Source organism: Dendrobium catenatum, unplaced genomic scaffold (genome assembly GCF_001605985.2).
Source record: "Dendrobium catenatum unplaced genomic scaffold, ASM160598v2 fragScaff_scaffold_621, whole genome shotgun sequence".
Lineage (NCBI taxonomy): Eukaryota > Viridiplantae > Streptophyta > Magnoliopsida > Asparagales > Orchidaceae > Dendrobium > Dendrobium catenatum.
Window position 1 is genome coordinate 7,798,426 of NW_021319083.1, and position 21,090 is coordinate 7,819,515.

At 34.1% G+C, this 21,090-nt stretch overlaps 1 protein-coding gene and 1 long non-coding RNA gene across 2 annotated transcripts; one reads left to right on the forward strand and one right to left on the reverse strand.

Annotated features, from left to right (window-relative positions):
* Positions 1 to 4,223: 4,223 nt before the first annotated feature.
* Positions 4,224 to 7,558, reverse strand: LOC114579701. Its single transcript, XR_003700810.1, has 2 exons — positions 7,297 to 7,558; positions 4,224 to 4,662 (listed from the first exon to the last, which is right to left on the reverse strand). It is a non-coding gene; the product is annotated as an uncharacterized LOC114579701 (long non-coding RNA).
* Positions 4,681 to 6,678, forward strand: LOC110106907 (D-amino-acid transaminase, chloroplastic). The gene has a single exon (XM_028695127.1). It carries the CDS (start codon positions 5,864 to 5,866, stop codon positions 6,551 to 6,553), a length of 690 nt encoding a protein of 229 aa, XP_028550960.1. The 5' UTR covers positions 4,681 to 5,863; the 3' UTR covers positions 6,554 to 6,678.
* Positions 7,559 to 21,090: the final 13,532 nt, after the last annotated feature.

Consider the following 21,090-nt stretch of genomic DNA (forward strand, 5'->3'; position numbering starts at 1 on the left):
TTCCAGTTATACAGGTTCATTATCAGGTTCATATAGTAAACCTATCATGTGCTAGAGTTTCTCTCCATATAGGACAATATTAAAAAAATGAGGAGTAAAATAGGGCATCCACTATGCACCCATTATTGATAAAAATTCTCATATTATTATAATATGGGTTGCCAATACCAATATTAATTAAGAGTGGATCTTAATGAGGGGTCTTTAGTCCCTCTAAATATGAGTCTTCTAAATTAATAGAGTAGCCAGTGAAAGACTTCTTTGGTGTCATTTCATTGATTGCTATAATCAAGACTTGACTGGATAATAACGTGCCCTCAATAATGGTTTAAATCTCACAAACCATTTGATTATTATTCAATGGTTATCTTTGTTGTTGTTAACTTTTCCCCCTAGTGGGACTATTCTTATCTCAAGCATATAAGTTTCAAATGAATTATTGGAGATATCCTTGTTAGATCAATCTCTCAATTTCATCTTTGAATTGTCTATATACTTCAGTAATGTGTCCACAACTATAGTGGAAGTGGCAGTAATACTCCTGATTTATGATGTTTAGCTTTAAGTGATTCGACCACTTCACATTCTCCTAATATAGGATAGCAATCAACATATTTTCCTGAGATATGTTAATTGTTATATACTCCTTTTCTTGTAGAGACTCACATCGCGCTTGTGAGGGATGAGGGTGTAATTTGTAATTTTCATTATTCTTTTACTGAGAGGAAGAATTATACTTCCTTGGTGCACTTATGTGCTTCCCATTAGTTTGCTTCATTTATTGATGTTTGTTCCTACATATGAAGGATCTAGTTAACGTATAAATGAACTGTCTCGCATAAGTACTGAGTAAAAGGGGGCCTGAATGAAACCATCCAAGAAAAAAACTCCTCTAAGAAATTTAGGATCCACCCCTAAAATTTATCCAGGATAAATAGAAATTTTTTGAAAATACTCTTTAAGAGACTTACTTTCACTATGGCAAATTCCTTAATGGTGGGAAAAATCTTTAACGATTCATTGATTGGTAATAAATTGTTTAAGGAATAGCTCCACTAATTTTAAAAATATGGGAATGGTTCATTCTCGAAGCAAATAGAATCATTTTGAGCTTACATTTTGAAGGTGATAGGAAAAACATGGCAGAGGAGCACATTTAAGGCTTATTAGAAATTCATAATGGCTTAGTTGTGATCGAATTTCTCATAGGGGTCGGATATCCCGCCGTATGAAACAATGCTCAATACTTTGAATCCTACTGGAATGGGCAGTTGAAGGATGGCTTCAATGAGTGGTGATAACTCCTGAAAGTCCAAATGATGAAGAGGATTCCTTCCACCTCTCATAGGGATCTCTTGTCTAACAAATTATCACAATTCATGATGTAGGGCATTGCATGGAAGCTAAAAAATGAGAGCTCGAGAAGTCCTTGGGGATGTTTGGAGGAATGTCCACTAGCTGGTTAAGTAAGAAAGATGGGTAGAGCTAGTATTGTTAACATGGTTTATGTCCTACTAAGTACTAGGATGACCCATTGCTTAAGAGAGAAGAATCTCCTCTTGTTGTGCTAGCATTGGTTGTTAGGTGTCTCATAGAACTAGTAGGATCTCTTTATGAGATATCTTCTTTTTTTGGATGTGATCTTTTAGGGATTTTCCTAATTTTCCTTCCTCAATAGGGTTCCGTCCACAGGGGTAAAGAGAGGTGAACACCTAGTGTCTTTGGTTCTTAGAAAGGTTACGATTGCTACACCTGTTGACCATTGAATAAATGTTTAGGATAGTGGAATTAGTTTCACACATATGGTACCAAACTATTGCAGGTTAAAGTATACACTACAGTAGAGTGAGAAAATTTTTTGTCTTAGCATTATTCAGATATCCAGCAAACAAATAGTGAAATAAAAAACATATGAGTTTTACGTGGAAACACCTAAAAAGAGGGAAAGTTGTGGGGCTTGGCCTAGTTTAAATGAGTCCACTATTATTTTACTTGGTCACAAAGCTTGCTCCATCCTTTAATTCAAAAACTGTGAAATTATAATAATAGACCGAGTTGGGTCGAAGTCTGGCATTGACCAGTGTCCAGGCAGAGGTCTTGTGTTGGTCAGTGTCCAGGTGGATATTCAACGACAATCAATGGCCGGACAAAAGTATAACAATGGTCGGTGGTTAAGCAGAAGTTCGATGATGGATGGTGGTTTGACTGTGGTCCGATTGTGATCGAGGAGGAGCTTTATGAAAAGAGATATCTCCTTTCTTGCTCTTCTTATACATCCTTCCTCTTATGAAGAATTGTGGGTCTATTTATAATTTTTTGAGAGTAGCATGCTATTAAATTGTGAGATGATCAATGGTAGGTTGGGAGTATTTCAGGTAGAAGGCAGATATTGATTTCCTTCATCACAAACCATTTATCATGGATTTAAGTGTCTTAATAAAATTAGAATTCAGAGCTACTGGGCTCATTAGATTCATCTCATTGAGCCGCTTAATTCTACTATAAGCATGTCACATTTGAAAATCATTTGGTCATCCAACTTATTCTTTAAAGTTCAAAATGTGCTTAAGACCCTCGATTTAGACCCATTTGGGTTAAGGTTGAATCAAATTTTGTGTCGTTGGGTTTATCTTTTTGAGATGTGCTATTCAACTATAATTTTGATAATATCATAATTTGGATGCTCACGAGATTAATTTGTGAAGTTCTTAATTCAACTTTGCCTCGAGATTCGTGCCTGGTCAAGGTAATTTTTTAATGATATATCAATAATATTAATAAAAAATTAATTTTTAAGTAATATTCTTATTTAATAGTTTTGCATAATTTTTCTAAATACTAAAAAATACACATAATTAAAATGATATTATTAAACCAATTACATAATCTAAGAATATAACTGAAGATTTTCTTAAATCTACTATGTATAGAGAAAAATTAATTTTTTTTAATTAACAAAAATTTTAATATATGAAAGATTTCTTATTGGAAAAAACATTTATATTTATAATTAAATCTAAATTTATAGAATAATTCATTGCACATAAATTTAATTAAAATAACTAGGTTTGCACTCATTAAATATATTTAGATAAATCTTTTATATGTATAAATTCTAAGTTCAATTATGTGAAATAATTATTTTATTTACATAAAGTTAATTTAAAATAAATAACTTTTAATTTTAATTAAAACATTAAACATTATTAAAATATTATATATAATTAATTATGTTAAATTCTATATATATTTCTAACTTAAAATATTAAATGATTCTTATAACTCTTTTTTTTATTATTATATATATATATATATATATATATATATATATATATAAAGTTTAAATACAAATTAATATTTTATTAAGTTTATGTTTTTTTTTTAAAGAAACATAAAAAAAATTAAATTTCCTTCTAATTTTTAAAGATCGCATATTGTAGGTTTTGAACCCAGCATCGGTCAAATAAGAGCCTTGAGACTTACAAATCTGCTAACCCACATCAACTTTATTGTAAAATAAAATTATTTTTGTAATATATTTATGTAATTTAACTTTTTTTTTTAAATTTCTTTGCAAAATGTGAAATCAATTCACGTTTCTTACAAAACGTGAAATGATTTTTTATTTTTTATTTTTTGAAAAAAACGTAAAATATTTAAGATATTTGATATTTTTTTTTTAGTGAAACTTCTTTTAAAATATTTCTAATTAAACTTCTTAAAATTTAAGCTTCATAGCATGGCATTCACTTGCTTTTTTTTATTTTTCTATTTTTTAATTTTCCGCCACAATGTTTGCCACCCAGCAAACATTTACTATAGGCACGATCCGCTATCAGCAAATCCTGATCATATTTATTTGGTTGGCGATGCCTGTGCATTTTTCATTGGGAATTCATTGAAAAAAAAAATTGGCTAATCGAAAACTTTTTCGACGGAATTTTCACGGTTGGAATAAAATCCACTAGAAAAGTTAATTGCCAACGGATTTTATTGATTACCCAACAATTTTTTCTACCGGAAAGCTAATGTTTTTTCTTTAGTGTAAATTGTCTTTGTCTACAATGACTTGGCTTTGATGGCCAAACTAAAATGTGTGTATCAAAATTGTACCTTGAACGTTTTTTATCCAAAAAAATTTTAATTTTATTAGCCTATAAAAAATTACAGGATTTAGTTCCTTTTTTCGAAAAAAATAATGTTATGCAAAATACGAATGGAAGTAAATTATAAACTAAGCTTAGAGCAGCATCTTTATTGTACGAAGAAAATTCAAAATGATACCATGTCCTCTTCCCAATGTTTTCTGCCTTAAAAATAAGATCAACGATGCCAATTAAAACATCAACAAGCAACGCTGATACAACAAAATATATTCCCATCTGTTTCACAATCCCTTCTTATTTTTACTAACTTCCTTCCCCAATTACGTTGCTATGGCTCTTCCCGGTCAGCCAACCCTACCTCCCACTCTCCAGACATCTTCACCTTCCTCCTCCTCTTCTCCATCCTTTTCCTCTCCTCCAGCTTTTTCGCCACTTCCTAGCTTGTCTCCATTAAATGGATCTTCCAAGTACTCTTCTAAACAAAATAATGTGCTTGGTTTCGCTGCAGGGCATGAGAAATGGCCGACTGAAGTTTGTATTCCCGTCTATTCAGCTTCTGAGGTTCACCAAAAATTTTTTTTTGTTTGATTAAATAATGCTAAGATTCTGCTATCTCTGATATTGTTTCAGCGGAAAAGATGAATTTTAAACATAATGGCTAAGCTCCTTAATTGTAATTTTTTTTTTAATAATGATTACTATAAGATTTTGATTATCAATAGGGCACAACGGATAAAAAGTATTCTTAATAGGACACACGTAAAAATTCAAATTGCATTTTAGTTCTTTACTTTCAAGCTTTCCCTAAAAATTTTCACGTACAATTTGGGTTTAGTGTTTTGAATTAAATTCTTATTACTTCCATTGCTTTTGAGCAAAGCGGAATAAAGTAATAATTTTCAATTTTCACTAAAATTGATTTATGATAATGTAGCTGGCAACATAGTGAACGTGCAGCAGCTCTGTCTCCGGTTCTAATGCAACAAATATGTTGCAGATGATGGTTCATGTATCAATCAACGTTAAGGTGTCTGTCGTGTTATTATCCTTGTAATCTACAGATCTTTAATTGTTGCAGGTAATCGAGAAGATGAGAGGAAAATTGCCTAATAAATCAGTGGACGAGCATCCATACCGAGCAATGTATTCCAGCTTGATTGGTGGAATCATTCTTGATCCGACTCTAATGGTCATTCCAATAGATGATCACATGGTCCATAGAGGACATGGAGTGTTTGACACAGCGCTTCTCATGAATGGGTAATTGAGCATTGATAATAAACATTTGATGATCATGCTTTTGACTCTAAGCGTACAGATACATATCGTGCTTAAATATTGTTAGTCCGCCTGTTCATTGATCTTGTTTTGTGAAGCATGTGCTTGCTTGTCCATTGGGAGAATCAATGACAAAAATGTCTTTGTTTCTCTATCACAGATTTCATTAAGAGCAACACCAAGTTCATAAATAGGAATTTCAACATCCTCGTCTGTTTTCCATTCCATAATATCTTAATCATAACAATTACAGTTTATCAATTTAAATGTAGTAATCTCCATGAAAAAAAAAAGTTAATCCAAGGAAATCAGCTTCTAAATCTCAACTAATCCGAACAAGTTTCAAAAATGAAGCTTCGGTTCTTATAATCAGAAATTAAAATAAATCTAAAATAACACATGCATCGAATTAAATAATTAATTGCTCAGAAACATTACTTATGATCGTTATTCTGGACTAGTGCAGATGCTTGTATGACATGGATTCACATTTAGACCGATTCCTCAAATCTGCTTCAGCAGCAAAAATATCCCCACCGTACCCTCGTGAAACTATCAAAGAAATTCTTCTCTTTCTTGCAGTTGCGTCAAAGCTCAAGACCGGCTCCATTCGCTACTGGCTAAGTTCTGGACCAGGTGATTTTTTAGTATCGCCGCCAAGAAATTCAACGCCCACATTCTACTCAGTAGCCATAGCCAAAGAGTTTAGCCGAATATTGGAAGGTGTTAAGGTCATAACAACAACAATTCCAACAAAGCCTCCAAAATTTGCAACAATAAAGACAGTAAATTACCTTCCTAATGTTCTTTCTAAAATGGAGGCCGAGGAAAAGGGTGCCTATTCCTCAATCTGGGTAGATGACCAAGGCTATGTGGCGGAAGGTCCTAACTGTAATATTGCATTTGTAAGCAAAGAAAGAGAACTTCTACTTCCTAGACCAGAAAAGATTTTGTTTGGTTGCACTTCTAAGAGGCTGCTCATTCTCGCAAATAAACTGATTGGAAAAGGAATTCTGAAGAGTGTGCGCACAAGAGATATATCTGTTGAAGAGGCAAAGGGTTCAGCTGAGATGATGTTTGTCAGTAGCTTAATTCCAATAATGCCTGTGGTTGATTGGGATGGAAAACCCATTGGAGATGGTAAACAACTATCTTTTCTTTTCTGGTGAATCTGAAATTTCATTTGAATTACATTGTTTTTGTTTCAATTTTAATAATATTACAGGAAATATCGGAGAAGTGACTCGAGCAATCTCGGATCTTTTTTGGGAGGATATAATTTCAGGGACACAGATGCTGAAGACCAAAGTAACATATTAGCATATGCAAGAAAAAAAAATGAAATTTAGCTTTGGCAATGCTTTCATCTTTACTGCTGAAGTCTACAATTTTCAAATGCTTGCTACTAAAACAAATGGAAAGAAGTTTCACAGAATAAAATTAATAGCAAAAGCTGCATCTGATTGTTCAAGTATAGCTACTTGATCATTCTGTTTATCTACTATATATTTCTCTCTTTCTCTTGAGAAGTCTGATATAATTTCGCAAACATAAATTCTGTTTTTGTGATAAAGCTTTAAGTTGATATAGATGGTTTGAATAAGTTTGTTCTTTTTTCAGTCCATTATTTTGACAAATAAATAATGATTAGCAAATGTTTTGATATAAGATCAGATTATTAAGCTGTCACTAAGGTTTAAACTTCAATTGGGACAGCTTTTTTATGTCATTGAAAATAGTTTTTTTTAAGAAAAATTATTTAAATAAAAAATTTTTATACTAAAAATTTACTTTATAAAACATTAAGATAGCTACCCCAAATGAAGCCTGATATAATTTCTACATACAACGTGTTGACCTCTGGATTATGGCCAAAAGAAATAAAAAAAATGAGAAGAAATACACGACATACCTCTGCTGCCTGGATCCCGCGAATCCTGCCGAAGTTCCGCCGAGGCACTGTGCAGCAGTGCCGAATCGGTCTCTTCCCCATGAATCCTGCGACGACTGCCTCGATCCTACTCCCAACTGCGTTAATAAAAGGGAGAGGAAGCCTGATCCATTCCGGTTACTCCACACGAACGAAGCCCTCAAACTCCCATCGCTCTTCCCCATTCGCTACTTTCTCCCTACTTCCAAACTCCTTCCCATTTGCAGACCTGACCTCCCTCTTCCGAGGTTATATATATATATATATGTGTGTGTGTGTGTGTTTGTTTGTTTGTATGTATTAAAAAAAGAGACAAAAAAGAGAGGAAAAAAAAGGAGTTTTGGGTAGTTTTGCACTTCGCCGTCATCACCATTGTAGTCAGGCGCAAAGGTATAAATTTTCTAACTCAAAAAAATCCTACTGTTGATGCTTGCGACGAGCCGGCAAACCCCCTACGCGCTCACGTGACGTAGTAGGGAGAAAAACCGGTGCGATGCTTGCAACGGGTTGGTAATCCTCAGACTGCTCATGTAGCATGAAGGGAACAAAATTAAGTACCCATACGTGAAAAATTCCCTTTGCTCTTTTCAACAGGGGTCAAAGACCCCCTAAGCGCTCATGAAGCGCCTTAGGGATTGAAGAAAATGTAATCGCGGTGTCGCCAGACATCTACCTGAAGTGCTCATGTAGCATGGATGGGAGGTTGCCTCTTTGTTTTTCCTTTAAATCACTTGGGAGGCTGCTAAAATTCGAATGCAAATAACAAATGACTTGAACTCGGGTCCAATCGCAAGATACTTTAACATGAATTATACACAGGACGAGGCTTTGGATAAATGAACAAATCAAAGTCTAAATGCATAGTCATCCAAATGAACAACAAGTTGCAAGTGGGAGATAAAATCTAAATGCGTGCGAAAGATGTTTAAGGAAACCCAAGTGATTTAGAATATGCAACCAAAGCAACAAAGCTTCTTACATGCATACACAATGCAACACATTTGAAGCACATACGAGTCCCCATGACGTCAAATACACCATACTTGCAAGGACAACAGATGGTTGCAGAATGCATATATATATATATATATATTCATTATTGAAAACCTCAATACAAACAATAATTCATTTGTTAACTGAAGATGGAAACACTCTCAATTGATAGTAGAAGACCTGTCCTTGCAAGCAAGTATATCAAATTACCTGAGATTGATGAAAGGTGGATATGATGTAGGAACAATGGCTCTTCTACAAACACTTCATAAATGTCATAGTGAATAATGGGTCCTTGTAAATAAACACGAACCGCTTGTGGATAACATTAGTTGGTATATCATAAGTACAACAAACCCTTGTGGACACAAGTCCATATATCAGCTACAACAATGGTGATTGAGATTTGTGACTATGTCGGGTACGAATACAACTCAATGTATGGGGAAGGACACCTCCCAGCATAATGCAAGAGATTTTTAAACAAATTCAAACTAAACTTCTTGGTGTTCCAAAATTTCTTCGTGGTTCTAAACTTGGGAAGGAAATAGTTTTAACATCCATGAACACTGGAAATAATAAGTGCACCTAGATACATCTATTCATTTTGAATGTCAACTATGTGGAGGTCTTCTACACTGAAGATATTAAAATGAGTTCTTTTCAAAACAGCGGTCACGAATTTCAAGAAGGATCTACCGGTGAACGAGAAAGGGGAGTCAACATCAAGAAGATGAGATGTCTTATAATATAAAGATAATACCGCAACCGGATCCACAATACTCGTATTAACGGATAGAAGGCATATATAAGCTCTCAAATGAAATATTGTGTGTATTTAAATGGCAGTTACCTACATAACTAAAAATATCTCAAGATTCCCCGATATATGCATCATAATTTGTATACACATAGGTATACAAAGGGATAAGTGTAATCATAAACCCGCATGGTCCCCGATGAGTGTGTTCTAGGAACATACGTGACATCTAAGGATGCTACGCGAGTTAATAAATTTTAACCCAGTCCTCCTATGCAAGTAAATAGTAGTCGATAAAATTTAACAAATAAATATAAAATGCACCTAAACATCCGCATAGACCCTAATGAGTGTGTTTTGGATATATACGTAATGTTTTGGGATGTTGCGCGGGCTAAATAATGAATCTAAGTTCGAACCCGATCCTTCTCGACACAGTTCAAAACATTAAATAAATATGTGATCACGAGATCGAATGGGATATTTATTTTATACATTTATATGAGGCCTTCAAGACCCTTTATAAGAAAGATTCATCAAGAAAATTATACACCCGTATGGGTCCCGGTGAACATGTTAATTGTACACAGGTGATATATAGGGATGCTGCGTGGGTCAATAAATGAATCTCTGTTCGAGACCATCCTCCTGTGCAGGTAGATAGGAGTCAATACGGCTTTAACTATTAAATAAATATATAGTTATGAGGTCAACCGGGATATTTATTTTATATATTCGTATTAGGCCTTCAAGACCTTCAATAAAGAAAACTCACCAATAAAGATCCGAAGCTTATAACGTGATCTCCTATTAGAAATTTGATAGAGTCGATAATATTTAGTCAATGGAAGTAACCCTAAACACCTTGATGATGGCTGTGTTGAACGTAGATCTCAACTGGAGGGATTAATTCATAAATACTTTCAAATGTCTTCCAAATTCTCAAATGTTTATCAAAACTCCATAGAAATTAAAAAAAAAACCCAAAATTCAAAAATATTTAAAATTGAAGTAAATTCATCAACACTTAAACCAAAATCTATCCACCTCCCACAATAGTTTATCAGGGGTGAATAAAGTAAAATTTACTTCAGCTCACATAGAGCTAATGCCTAGTTGAAAATATCACTAGAATCCATTCTCAAACAATCTCTTTCTAATAAGAATATGGTACGTGTCATTTAACTGCAGTTTTGTCAACAAATAGCACTGCAGGATAAACGATTATGACCTGTGGCCCTCTAAACTGAGTAGTTTTGCTGCCAAATGGCACCACAAAATTCCAGTTATGGTAGAAACAATACATTCATTAGTTGAATCAAATACTTAAGATTTAAATCAATATGATATGATCGATAGGGCATAAAGCCCTATGTTAACTAAGGTGGATTCAAATTTATTCCCTTAAATGAACATCTACCCCAGGTCTACAAGGTACTCTTAGACAAAGTAACCCATGGATGTCTATAAGTATCATTTTATTAGGTTGGGTTGACTACCTCCTCTAACTAAGTAGACTAGGAATGATGGCCAGGGATGATAAAACCACGGGATCTTGATCGAGTCCATCATCTATTCCACCACCATCCACTTTAAGTGGAAGATGGTGAAATTTCTATTTTAAATATCAATTTTCAAAATTCCTAAATCCAAACTCATGCTGCTACTATATGTCATATAACATGTATTCTCTACATATCTGATTGATGACTAGCCTTAATCGAAAGTTCTCTCTCGTTATTAAGAGGGGTAATTAACTATAGGGGCTTGCACCTATAGGAAATCAGAACTCAGATCATAAAGTCCTTGAAAAATAAGGGCAAAATCTCTTAGCAGTGTCTTATCTACAAACTCATTTACCTTCCAAAATTTACCCCAGAACTTAATTCTGTTAATACTCCCCCAAAAAAGAAAAAGCACAACGGGTAGAGACCAGGGCCAAATTTTTAGAGCCCATAGATTTATGGCAACTCTACTAGGGATTGGTTTCTCTTTCCATATTTGCCTAATCATCTCAATGTTATAGTAGAAACTATTTTAACCTATATTCATGATTTTGAATCTTTTAATATGATCATTTAATGAATGAAAAACTTTGAATCTTATAAAATGATCATTCAACCAATTCATATGGCATTTAGCAGGATTTTTGAATTTATATTATTTTAATCATTTGATATTATTTATTTATTTATTCCTTATTTTATGCAAGTCTCTACATTTTGAAAGTATGAGATTATGTATCAGGCTCTGATTACTAACCCTTACCTTTCATTCATGTAGATGGATCTACAAAATACTTCAATGACTTTCCAGCTAGGATAAGATATTAGGATCCAACTGGCAAATGCTATCATCGAGATTGGGAAGACTGGAACTTCCATCCAATTTGGTAGTCTCGACTTCCCTACACGAACCTTAAAAGTCATGCCAAGAGGACCCACACTATTGAAGTTGCCACACATTATATGAATCTACCAGCGCCATGACCTACTGTTAAAAATCCTCATAGAAGGTTCACTATATTTGAACGACTTTCTCAATCTGAGGCCCCAACCACCAAGAGGATTTTAGCTGATGGAAGAATTTTATTGGTGACTACAAATATTATATACCTGCCAACCGAATTTCCTGCACTCGGGAAGAATGATGTTGAGGTTTCCTAATCTGGAGGAAGGCTCACAAGAAGGTAAAGGAGAAATAGGAATATTGAGCCACGAGCCCAACAACAACTGCTACCAATATTCCATTTAATCTATCGGCCTGGGAGCTAGAAGCATCCATTCCTATCCGGAATGGATTCATGAATTAAAAATGGGAGAAGAGAGACAACTCCACTGGTGAGCTAAAAAAATAATTTTAGGACCAACAGCCTAAAGTTCTTGCTCCTCGGAAGAAGAAAGAGCCTGAAACTCTCTCGGCCCAAGTCCACAAGGTCTTGAAGACTGTGAAAGATAGAGGACTAAAGAAGAGAAGATACCAATGACAACTGATGGTCGAGACTAGCAGAAATCCATCACGAGAATGCTTATCTATTACGATGGAGAAAAAAAAAAGAAAATAAGTCCCGCATGGTGAGCATTGGGGTGTGACACTTGAACCTTAGGTTCAGGGATCCACCGCTGAAATGTCCCTACGAAAAGGAAAAGAAATATGGAGGCCAAAGCCTCACAAAAAAGAATAAAGAAGAACTCATTTGGGCGTGACATCTGCTATGGCTTACTGGAGATCTGCCCCTTATCCTATAATTAACATCAGAGATGGATTCCAAAGAAGACCCATAATAACGCCCCTCCCAATGGTCTACACCTTGGAGAATCCTCCAATGGATCGCCACCCCCTCCAAATGAAGAGACTAACTTCAACCGCATCCCATTGATCAAAGAAATCTCCTTACCTAATAAAAAATAATAGATTCAGTTACATCACGGCTTTGAGATCCAAGTACTAGAAGAGGAAGGAGAAGAAAATATAAAAGAAGAAGAAGAATATATAGAAGAAGAAATGAAAGAAATTAATAATGCTATAAATATGAAAGTTGTCTATATGGTGACACATAAAAATATCGATGATGACATCGATTATGATGATGACAAAGATGACGGCAATTGGCGGCTGCAACCTATACAAGTATACCGACATCGTCGCAGAGATGGGTCCACCACTAGTAGAGGTGGCCATTCCCAATGAGAAGAGGAAGTGGAGGAAGTAGAGGAGAATCCTTTTGATGATGAAAATACCATGCTTGTCGATATGCGATGATAAATGAGACGAGAAATGAGGGTAAAGGATAGGGAAATCTCTCAATTAAATGAGAAAATGAATGAGATGATGGCCCAAATGGTGACAATGATACAGATGATGCAGAGAAATGCTATAGTTGGTTCCATGCTCAATTTTCCTATGGATCCTCCAAAATTCCAAGTGTCAAAGTATCAGGAATAAGAGGAGCTCCTAAAGGTGGTCAAGAAGTCCATAATGTCAGTCACCAACCCACTCCACAAAATATTACAAGTACTTCTGAACTTGTGACAACTACACAGCTGGAAAGAATAATCACAAAAAAAATAAAGTATATTATAATCGTTGATCAAACGAAGAAGTTGGTGAGAAAAGGTTGCCCATATCACGCTGAGTATGATCATGTGCCATATTTGAAAGGATATTATGTGCCAAAATTTAATACTTTTGATGGCAATAAAAATTATCGGCAGCACCTAGCATAATTCAAAGCTACTTGTAGGAATACAGGGGAAAATGATGCCCTACTCTTTCAATAGTTCATTAGTAGTTTGACAGCTGCTGCTTTCAAATGGTATGATGAACTGTAGAATGATTTTGTGAAAACTTTCACAAAATTAGAAATTATATCCGTGAAGAGATTTACCAGTACAATTGAGATGATAATGATCACTAACCTTACTCTGAAGAAGAGGAGAAGGGATGAGTTAGTGACAAAATATATTACTCATTGGTGAAATTTGAGTATGAAATGTGAGCAACAACTTGAAGAAGAGCATGACGTATAGTTGTTAATGAGCAATATTAATGACAAGATGCAACCCTTCCTGTTCATGACTACGATTACCACATTTCAAGACTTGCTGGAATGGTAGCCAAGTTTGAGAAATTAAATTTGTTAAGATCAAAGAGCCACTCTAATAATTACAAGAAGGCTAAAGCCTCAAGTGCTATAAGAGGTGAGGCTGAATTCACTTTTTTCTCCAGAGCTGATAAGGGGAAACATGTGGTTTATAGTGTCGACAAAGGCAAGCAGTCAATGCAATATAAAGAAAAGCTTAAGATATTCAATAGCCTTAACCCTCAACCAAAGCTTATACTCGGGGGCAATGATAAGCTACGAACTTATCAGGTTGGTGGAGAATGCCTGAAGTAAGCAATGGGAACTTATGATAGAATGTTCCCATCTCTTAAAGAAAAGATGAATAAGGACTATTCATTCAAGAGGGAGAGTGTTGCTAAGTTATTTTGATAGGCATTGAAAACGGGCTTAGAGCTGCCAGAATGTAAGAGGCCAGAGGATTCAAAACACACTAGCAATCCAAATTATTTCCATACCATTGGATATCCAACCATCCTATTGAAGACTTCTATATCTTTAAGAATTTGCTCGAACGAAAATATCAAAATGGAGAGCTCACATTATTAGATAATGTATTAACTCATCCTGGAAAAGAATCAACTCGGGTGGTTACGACCTCTTTCGTACCCCTAATTGAATAAAGAAGAAATGAAAAGAAGATAACTCAAGAAGAGAAGTGGGAGACTATGATCTCTAAGAAAATTGTGAAAATGTTGAAATAGCTCCAAGGAGTTCTAAAGGCTGAAGTGGAAATCTCCTACGGAGCCAGTGCTAAATTTGAAAGCTCAGTTTATGATACAAACTTCTACATCTAAATAATTCTCCAACCAAGCTGGGACTTCAAAGTCCGGAAAGGTGAAGCCCACTAAGAAGAAGACCAAACTGAAGAAGCTGGAAGAGAAAAAAGGCTATAACTCAGAGAGCTATCAATAGTTTGGATGAATATTATCAGATTATGAGGCAACCTATCAAGCTTGTTGACTTCATGTTAGAACAAAAAATAAATGTAGCCGAAGAAGGCAATGAGAATTCTCTTCTCACAGAAGTTTGTCGAGTCATCTAAGGGGCACAAAATACACTGATAAAAGAAGGATACACTAAAAAAGTTTCTTTTTAGTCTTGTCTGATGGTGACATTAATGAACTATAGCTCAAAAGATTACTTGTATTTTCCAAAGGAAGATGGGTCGGACCACAACTTATCATCTTAGATGGGACATATAAACCTGGTTGGTGATTCTGAATCAACAGATGAATCCCTGGATACAATAATGGATGACTCTAAAGAAAATGTGCCATTAAATGACTCTAAACAAGAGGAAATCACTCAAGTTCAATTGAGAAGTGACAATATACTACTCTCTCCACCGAAGAAAGAGGTCTCTAACAAGGACAAGGGCAAGGATATAATTATCAATGAAGATACATGATCTCAAAGATCCCAAAAGATATGAAAAATATTTATTGAATAAAATTTGACCATGATTCTACAAGTTCATAACAAGCCGTTCATCACCTTCTCTAAAGAGGACGTGATGTGCGGTACTATAGACGATAAACCTCATCTCTATGTTACTGTAGAGAGCGATAAGATGATAATTAGTCAGATCTTGAATGAACCTTGATCCTCCATAAAATTAATGAGTTTGAAAGAACTAAGATCATTATACCTCGATGTGGTGAAAGTTAGTTAGGGATGTTAGGTCCCTTATGAACTAGCCCAAGGCTAATTAAGAGAGAGGTGAATTAATATTTTAAATATCTTTTTTACAATCAAAGCATAATCACAAAAAAAAAACAAAATTTACCACAAAGAAAACACAATGCAAAAATTAAATACGGAAATAATAAAGGAAAGAACATACCAGATTTATAGTGGTTCGGTCAAACCTTGACTTACGTCCACTCCTCAGAGGCACGCTCCGAGTATTGCACTAAACTAAGTGTCTCTCCTTTAGTCCCCAAAGCTAGGCGGAGAAACCCTTATAAAATCACTTCCACCTTCCCCGGTACGGCAGAGTTGCCGGGTCCTTTGACACCAAAGAGATCTTCTTTTTCTATGAACTTCCCTCAAGACAAGTCTTGAATGATAGTACTAAGGTGTAAGCTTACTGGATCAACCGTGTGGAATCCTCCTCTACACACCCTTTAGTCCCCCCTCACAGGATCTTCTCCCTCTCTCAAACTTCACCCTTTCCTCGCTCTCTTTCAAGCTCTCTCTTTAAGTTTTTTCCAGAAGAACGAAGCTACAATGGCTGCCAAAGACACTTACAAAAGTGCCTTGTCAAAAGTATAAATAAAAGATCTCAAAACGAGCTCATTAATGTAACTTGCCAACTTTATCATTCAGGATGATATGAATATCGTCTTGGCCGATCAGTACAAAATAAGCTCAATCCGCCGAGATGATTTGGGACGATCAGAAGAAAATTTGTTACATCGTCCAGGCCGATATAATATCGACATGGCTAATTAGTTCAAATCTGACTATAATCGTCCTGAACATCGCCCGGAATAAAGACTGGCCAATGTTAATCATCCAAGACATCGATCCTGGCCGATCCTGAGATTGGCCCGATCGATGTGATCGTATCAATCGGCCTTAATTGCTTTCCATAATTACTAGATTAATTTAGGCATAATTGTGCTACATCGTCTAGGTCGATGTTTAGATCGTCCTGGCCGATATCATAAAAAAAGATTACCTAAATTTATCATGGCGGCTAATTTTTTTTTAATTGAGCCAATCATCATGGCCGATACAAGGATCGTCCAGGCCAATCGGCTTAATGACGGCTGCCTTAATGAGGATGATGCCCTAATTAGGGTTTCTATTTTTGAACCGATCATCAGGCCGATATAAATATCATCCCGGACGATGTTACCAAAAACATAAAACTCTAGGGAACAGTAAATAATTATTCCAAGGTGTGTATGAGTAAGTTTACAAAGCATCAAGAGCCACACTAAATATAATAGACTGAAGAAAGGAAAAAGGTACAAGCTGACTAAGACCTAGTCTACCCAATCTTGAGCTGGTTCTAAATTGCAGTTAGATCTTGTAGACCTGAAATGTCACTAGATAAGGCAGTCATAGAGAAAGAAAAGTGTTTGCTATCATCAAAATCATAATCCACAAAAATAGATCCGCAACATGTAGAGCATCTCAAACAGGATAAATTGATGGTGCATGGTTTCATTGAGAAAGGGTAGAAGACTCATTGATCATTCATGCTCCCTCTTATATTTGGAGAACTTTATACAAAAGTAAAGTTCCATGTAATTGATGTAGATACTTCATTCAAGGTGCTACTAGGTAGCCCCTAGTTTCATGAATACGGTATCATCCAATCAAAATTATACCAATGTATGAAGTATCTAAGAGATGGAGATGAATTCAGGATCTCTAATGACATTCAAACCTTAACAGTCCATGGAGTAACAATTTATGAAGATGTATAGTTTTTCATGCCAAAGAAGTAAAAATCTACAAGTTCTCTTGAGGCTAAAGCTTCAAACTCAAAGACTTGGAAGCGACCTGAACGTGAATGTGAGAAAAAGTAGGTGGAAAGAAAGAAGGCAATGCAACCTCTTCCCAAGGCACCAACCTTTCCCAAAGAGAAAAATATGTGGCTCATCTAGGGATTTATATGATTGAAGATGATGTCACTCCAACTAAATCTTGAAGAGTGTGCTAGTTTACGGCCGACTGGAGTAAGAAGGTGGAATATTCAAATGATGATTATGATTAAAATACTATATTGATGAATACAGTGCAGGGTGTATTATCAAACCAAATAAATAGCCGATAATCTTAGACAATATACTCGTAGTCACGCGTATCCCTCTATAACACTTCAAGGAAATCATTTTGCACGAGATGCATAAGGTTGAAGAACTTGCCATCCTTTATCTTCCTCCACTTAAAAAGGGGACTGCGTTAGGTAACATAATATATTCTGCGGGGATGCATGAAGAAGAGAATCATGACTGGTGTTGTATGCTCATTGATTTCTAAGAGTTACTTCCTATCAGGCCACCAAGATTTAATACCAAAGGTATTCAAAGAACACTACAAAAGCAAATTAATGTTCCTACCACTAAAGACAACTTTATACATGCTTGGGCCTCTAGTATGGAAGGAATCTGCGTCCATTATGACAGAAGGATATAGTTGCGTACAAAGGTATCAGATTCATCAAGCAAAAATACCTTCCGAAGGAGAATTATTGAGTAATCATATGCAAGGAAATCAAATTTGATGATCTTAGTGATGAGATGTATGAAATTGAGAATTATAATAATTAATCCATAGAAGCCATGCTAGCACCAGAAGAATTGGAAGATGGTGGACAAACAGCCACTATGGATGACCTAAAAGAAGTCAACTTGGGAACTAAGGAGGATCCTAGACTAACCATCCTTAGATCCTTCATACTAGAAGAGTAAGTGGAAGAAATGAAGAAGCTCTTCTATGTGAATTTAGGGACTCATTTGCTTGGATATATGCTGAGATGCCCAACATATCCCCTAATGTAGCAGTTTATCGATTAGCCATCAAATTAGATGCCAAGCCTATCAAACAAGCTCTAAGGAGAATGAGATTGGATATTGAAGAACAAGTGATTGTAGAAATAAAAAAGCTCACAGAGGCAGGCTTCATTCGCGAAGAAAAATATGCTTTATAGATTTCCAATATTGTCCCTGTGAAGAAGAAGAATGGTCAAAGCTATATCAGTATCGACTTTCAGGACCTCAATAAGGCGTACCAAAAAAATGATTTTTCACTCCTTATATATGAACTCATAGTAGATAACACATCAAACTACGACATGTTGTCCTTCATGGATGGATCATCAGAATCATTAACATAATCACAAACAACTCCTAAATCTAGGAGAGCCTAAGCTAAGTGGTGTGTGCTTCCTAAGCATGCAATGATTAACATAAACCTTGTAATTAAAGCTAGACTAGTACGTGAGCAATAAAGACATGATTATTCACTAATAAACCACATTAATTCTATTTATTCAAGCTTAATCCTTGCTTAACATTTCAATGAATCTCTCAACTATTTAAAGATTTAAATATGTATAGTTTTAAAATAAATTTCAAAATATACGTATTTATATATATAAACATATATTTAAATAAATAAGATTTAAAATAATTATTTTAAAGACATGAGAGATTCTTTGATTTTTCAAGATATTTAAAAATAAATTTTTAATTTTTTTAAATAATTAATATAAGAATTTAGTAAAATACAATTTAAATATTAAAATATTCAAATAAATCAAATTAATTTAAAATAAATAAGTTTTTAATTTCAAAATTATATATAAAAATTATTTAAAAATCTAAAAAATTTTAAGTTATTATATATATTTTTTGAATTAATTTTAATTTGTTTTAAAATTTTTAAAGTTTAATGTTAATTAATAAAATTAATATTAATTTAAAATTAATTATTATTTAAAATACTTCTTAAATCAAAATGAATTAACTATTAAATGTATTATTGAAATTGTTGAAATTATTTAAATAATTTTTTTTTTGAATTTTTTAAAATTATTAAATCAATTTAATCTCAATTAAACATAATTTTATATCTCAATATAATTGTTTAAACTTTATTCAAAACATTTAAAACTATTTTAAATTAAAATTTAATCTCAAATTAAAGTAAATTAATTTTAAAAGTCTTAATATAAGATATTAATAATTCATGATTAAACTAATTTTTTTTAATCATTCCTTAAATATTATTAATGATTAGACATATATTTAATATAAATAAATATAATTAATATTAAATATAATTTCCAAATATCAATATAGGTTTTAAAATGTGTTATAAAAAATAAGATAAAAATGATTTAAGGTTTATTAATACAAATTATAAAATAATTTTAATTAAATGTTATTTAATAATATTTAGTATTTAATACTTAAAAAATTTTAAAATAAGTTTATTATGATTTTAAATTAAAGTGCTTGATTTATTAAAATTTTGTATATATAATAATAATTTTTTAATTAAAAATAAAATTTTTAAAATTATTTTAAATTTTTGGTTACATGATCCAAATAATTTTAAAATTTTTTGTTAATTAAAAGTAATTAAAAATAAATTAATTTTAATTAACAAAACTGACGTCGGTGGAGCCACACATGGGGTCTTCTGGTTCATCCAACAAAAAAAAAAAAATAATGGTGACAGGCATTAAATGCCAATTATCAAACAACAGTGGTGTTACTTTTAACACGTGGTTTCAACTTATCTACATCAGCACACACCGTCAGCTATCTTATGTCCCGCTATTTAGATCTGATGGTTGCGATCATGCTGGACGGGAGTTCTGAACCAATAGAGGCATTGAGCTGTCGGATGAACTATGAGATGGCGAGATCAAAGCCATTGATCTTCTGATCAACGACTCAAAAAATGTATGCCTGTAACGGACTAATGAGATGCCCTAATTCTTATTTTTTAACTTTTTACCTTAAATCAATGAATTAAATGACTTAGAATTTTAAACCTAGTCTGCCTAGGTGAAGAGCATCAATGTGCATGTAAATTTAAGTCTTAAAATACGTTTAATAAAACACTAATTAACCCTAACTATTATGACCTAGGGCTATGGATTTAAAAAGGTTTTACTATTGGATCTTCGAGAAAATGAAATCTATGAATTTATAGATTATCCTCATACAAAATCCTAGTTGAAGCCTAGAATAGACAAGCTACGGATCAGCCAGATGAAAGCTTGGATGTATTTGGGCTTGGTTTGCCAAAAAACCTACTATGACGAGCTTTGATTGGCTGTGTTTAACTAGGGAAGTGCTGAGGGGATTCTTGAATACCCAAAAAAAAAAGAGTTTGGGCTCTAGGATGGCTTGAGTTTAGAGAGAAGGGTTAAGTTAGATTTAGACTTCATTTGGACATTTTGCCCTATTCAAATGCTCTAGGTCCATATGGATGGCTATGATTGATTTGAAGACTCCCTTGATGCATGCCAGCTATCCTAGGGGTTGTTGGGATCAGAGCATCAAAGGATAAGAGGACACATGAGGTGGAAAGACCTCTTGATCCTCACATGGGAACGTGGGAGTGGCCCAAGCCATTTAATCTTGATACAATAGCTTAGAATAGGCTTAGGAATGTTCTGGAATGACTTCAAATAGTTGGAGCTGAGTTGGCATGGGCATGGAAGTAATTTGAGTTTGTTTGTCCAAATTTGATCCAATTAGGTGTTGAATCTAGTAATTAGGTTGTTAAGCCTAAGTGAGTGTCCCAAGGCTACCAAGAGGGGGGGTGAATTGGTAGTTTTAAAAAAAGTTAAAATTTAAGACCCCCTTTTTTAAAAAAATTATTGAACCAAAATAAAATCTGTTTTAATTTTGTAGAAAAAGATTTT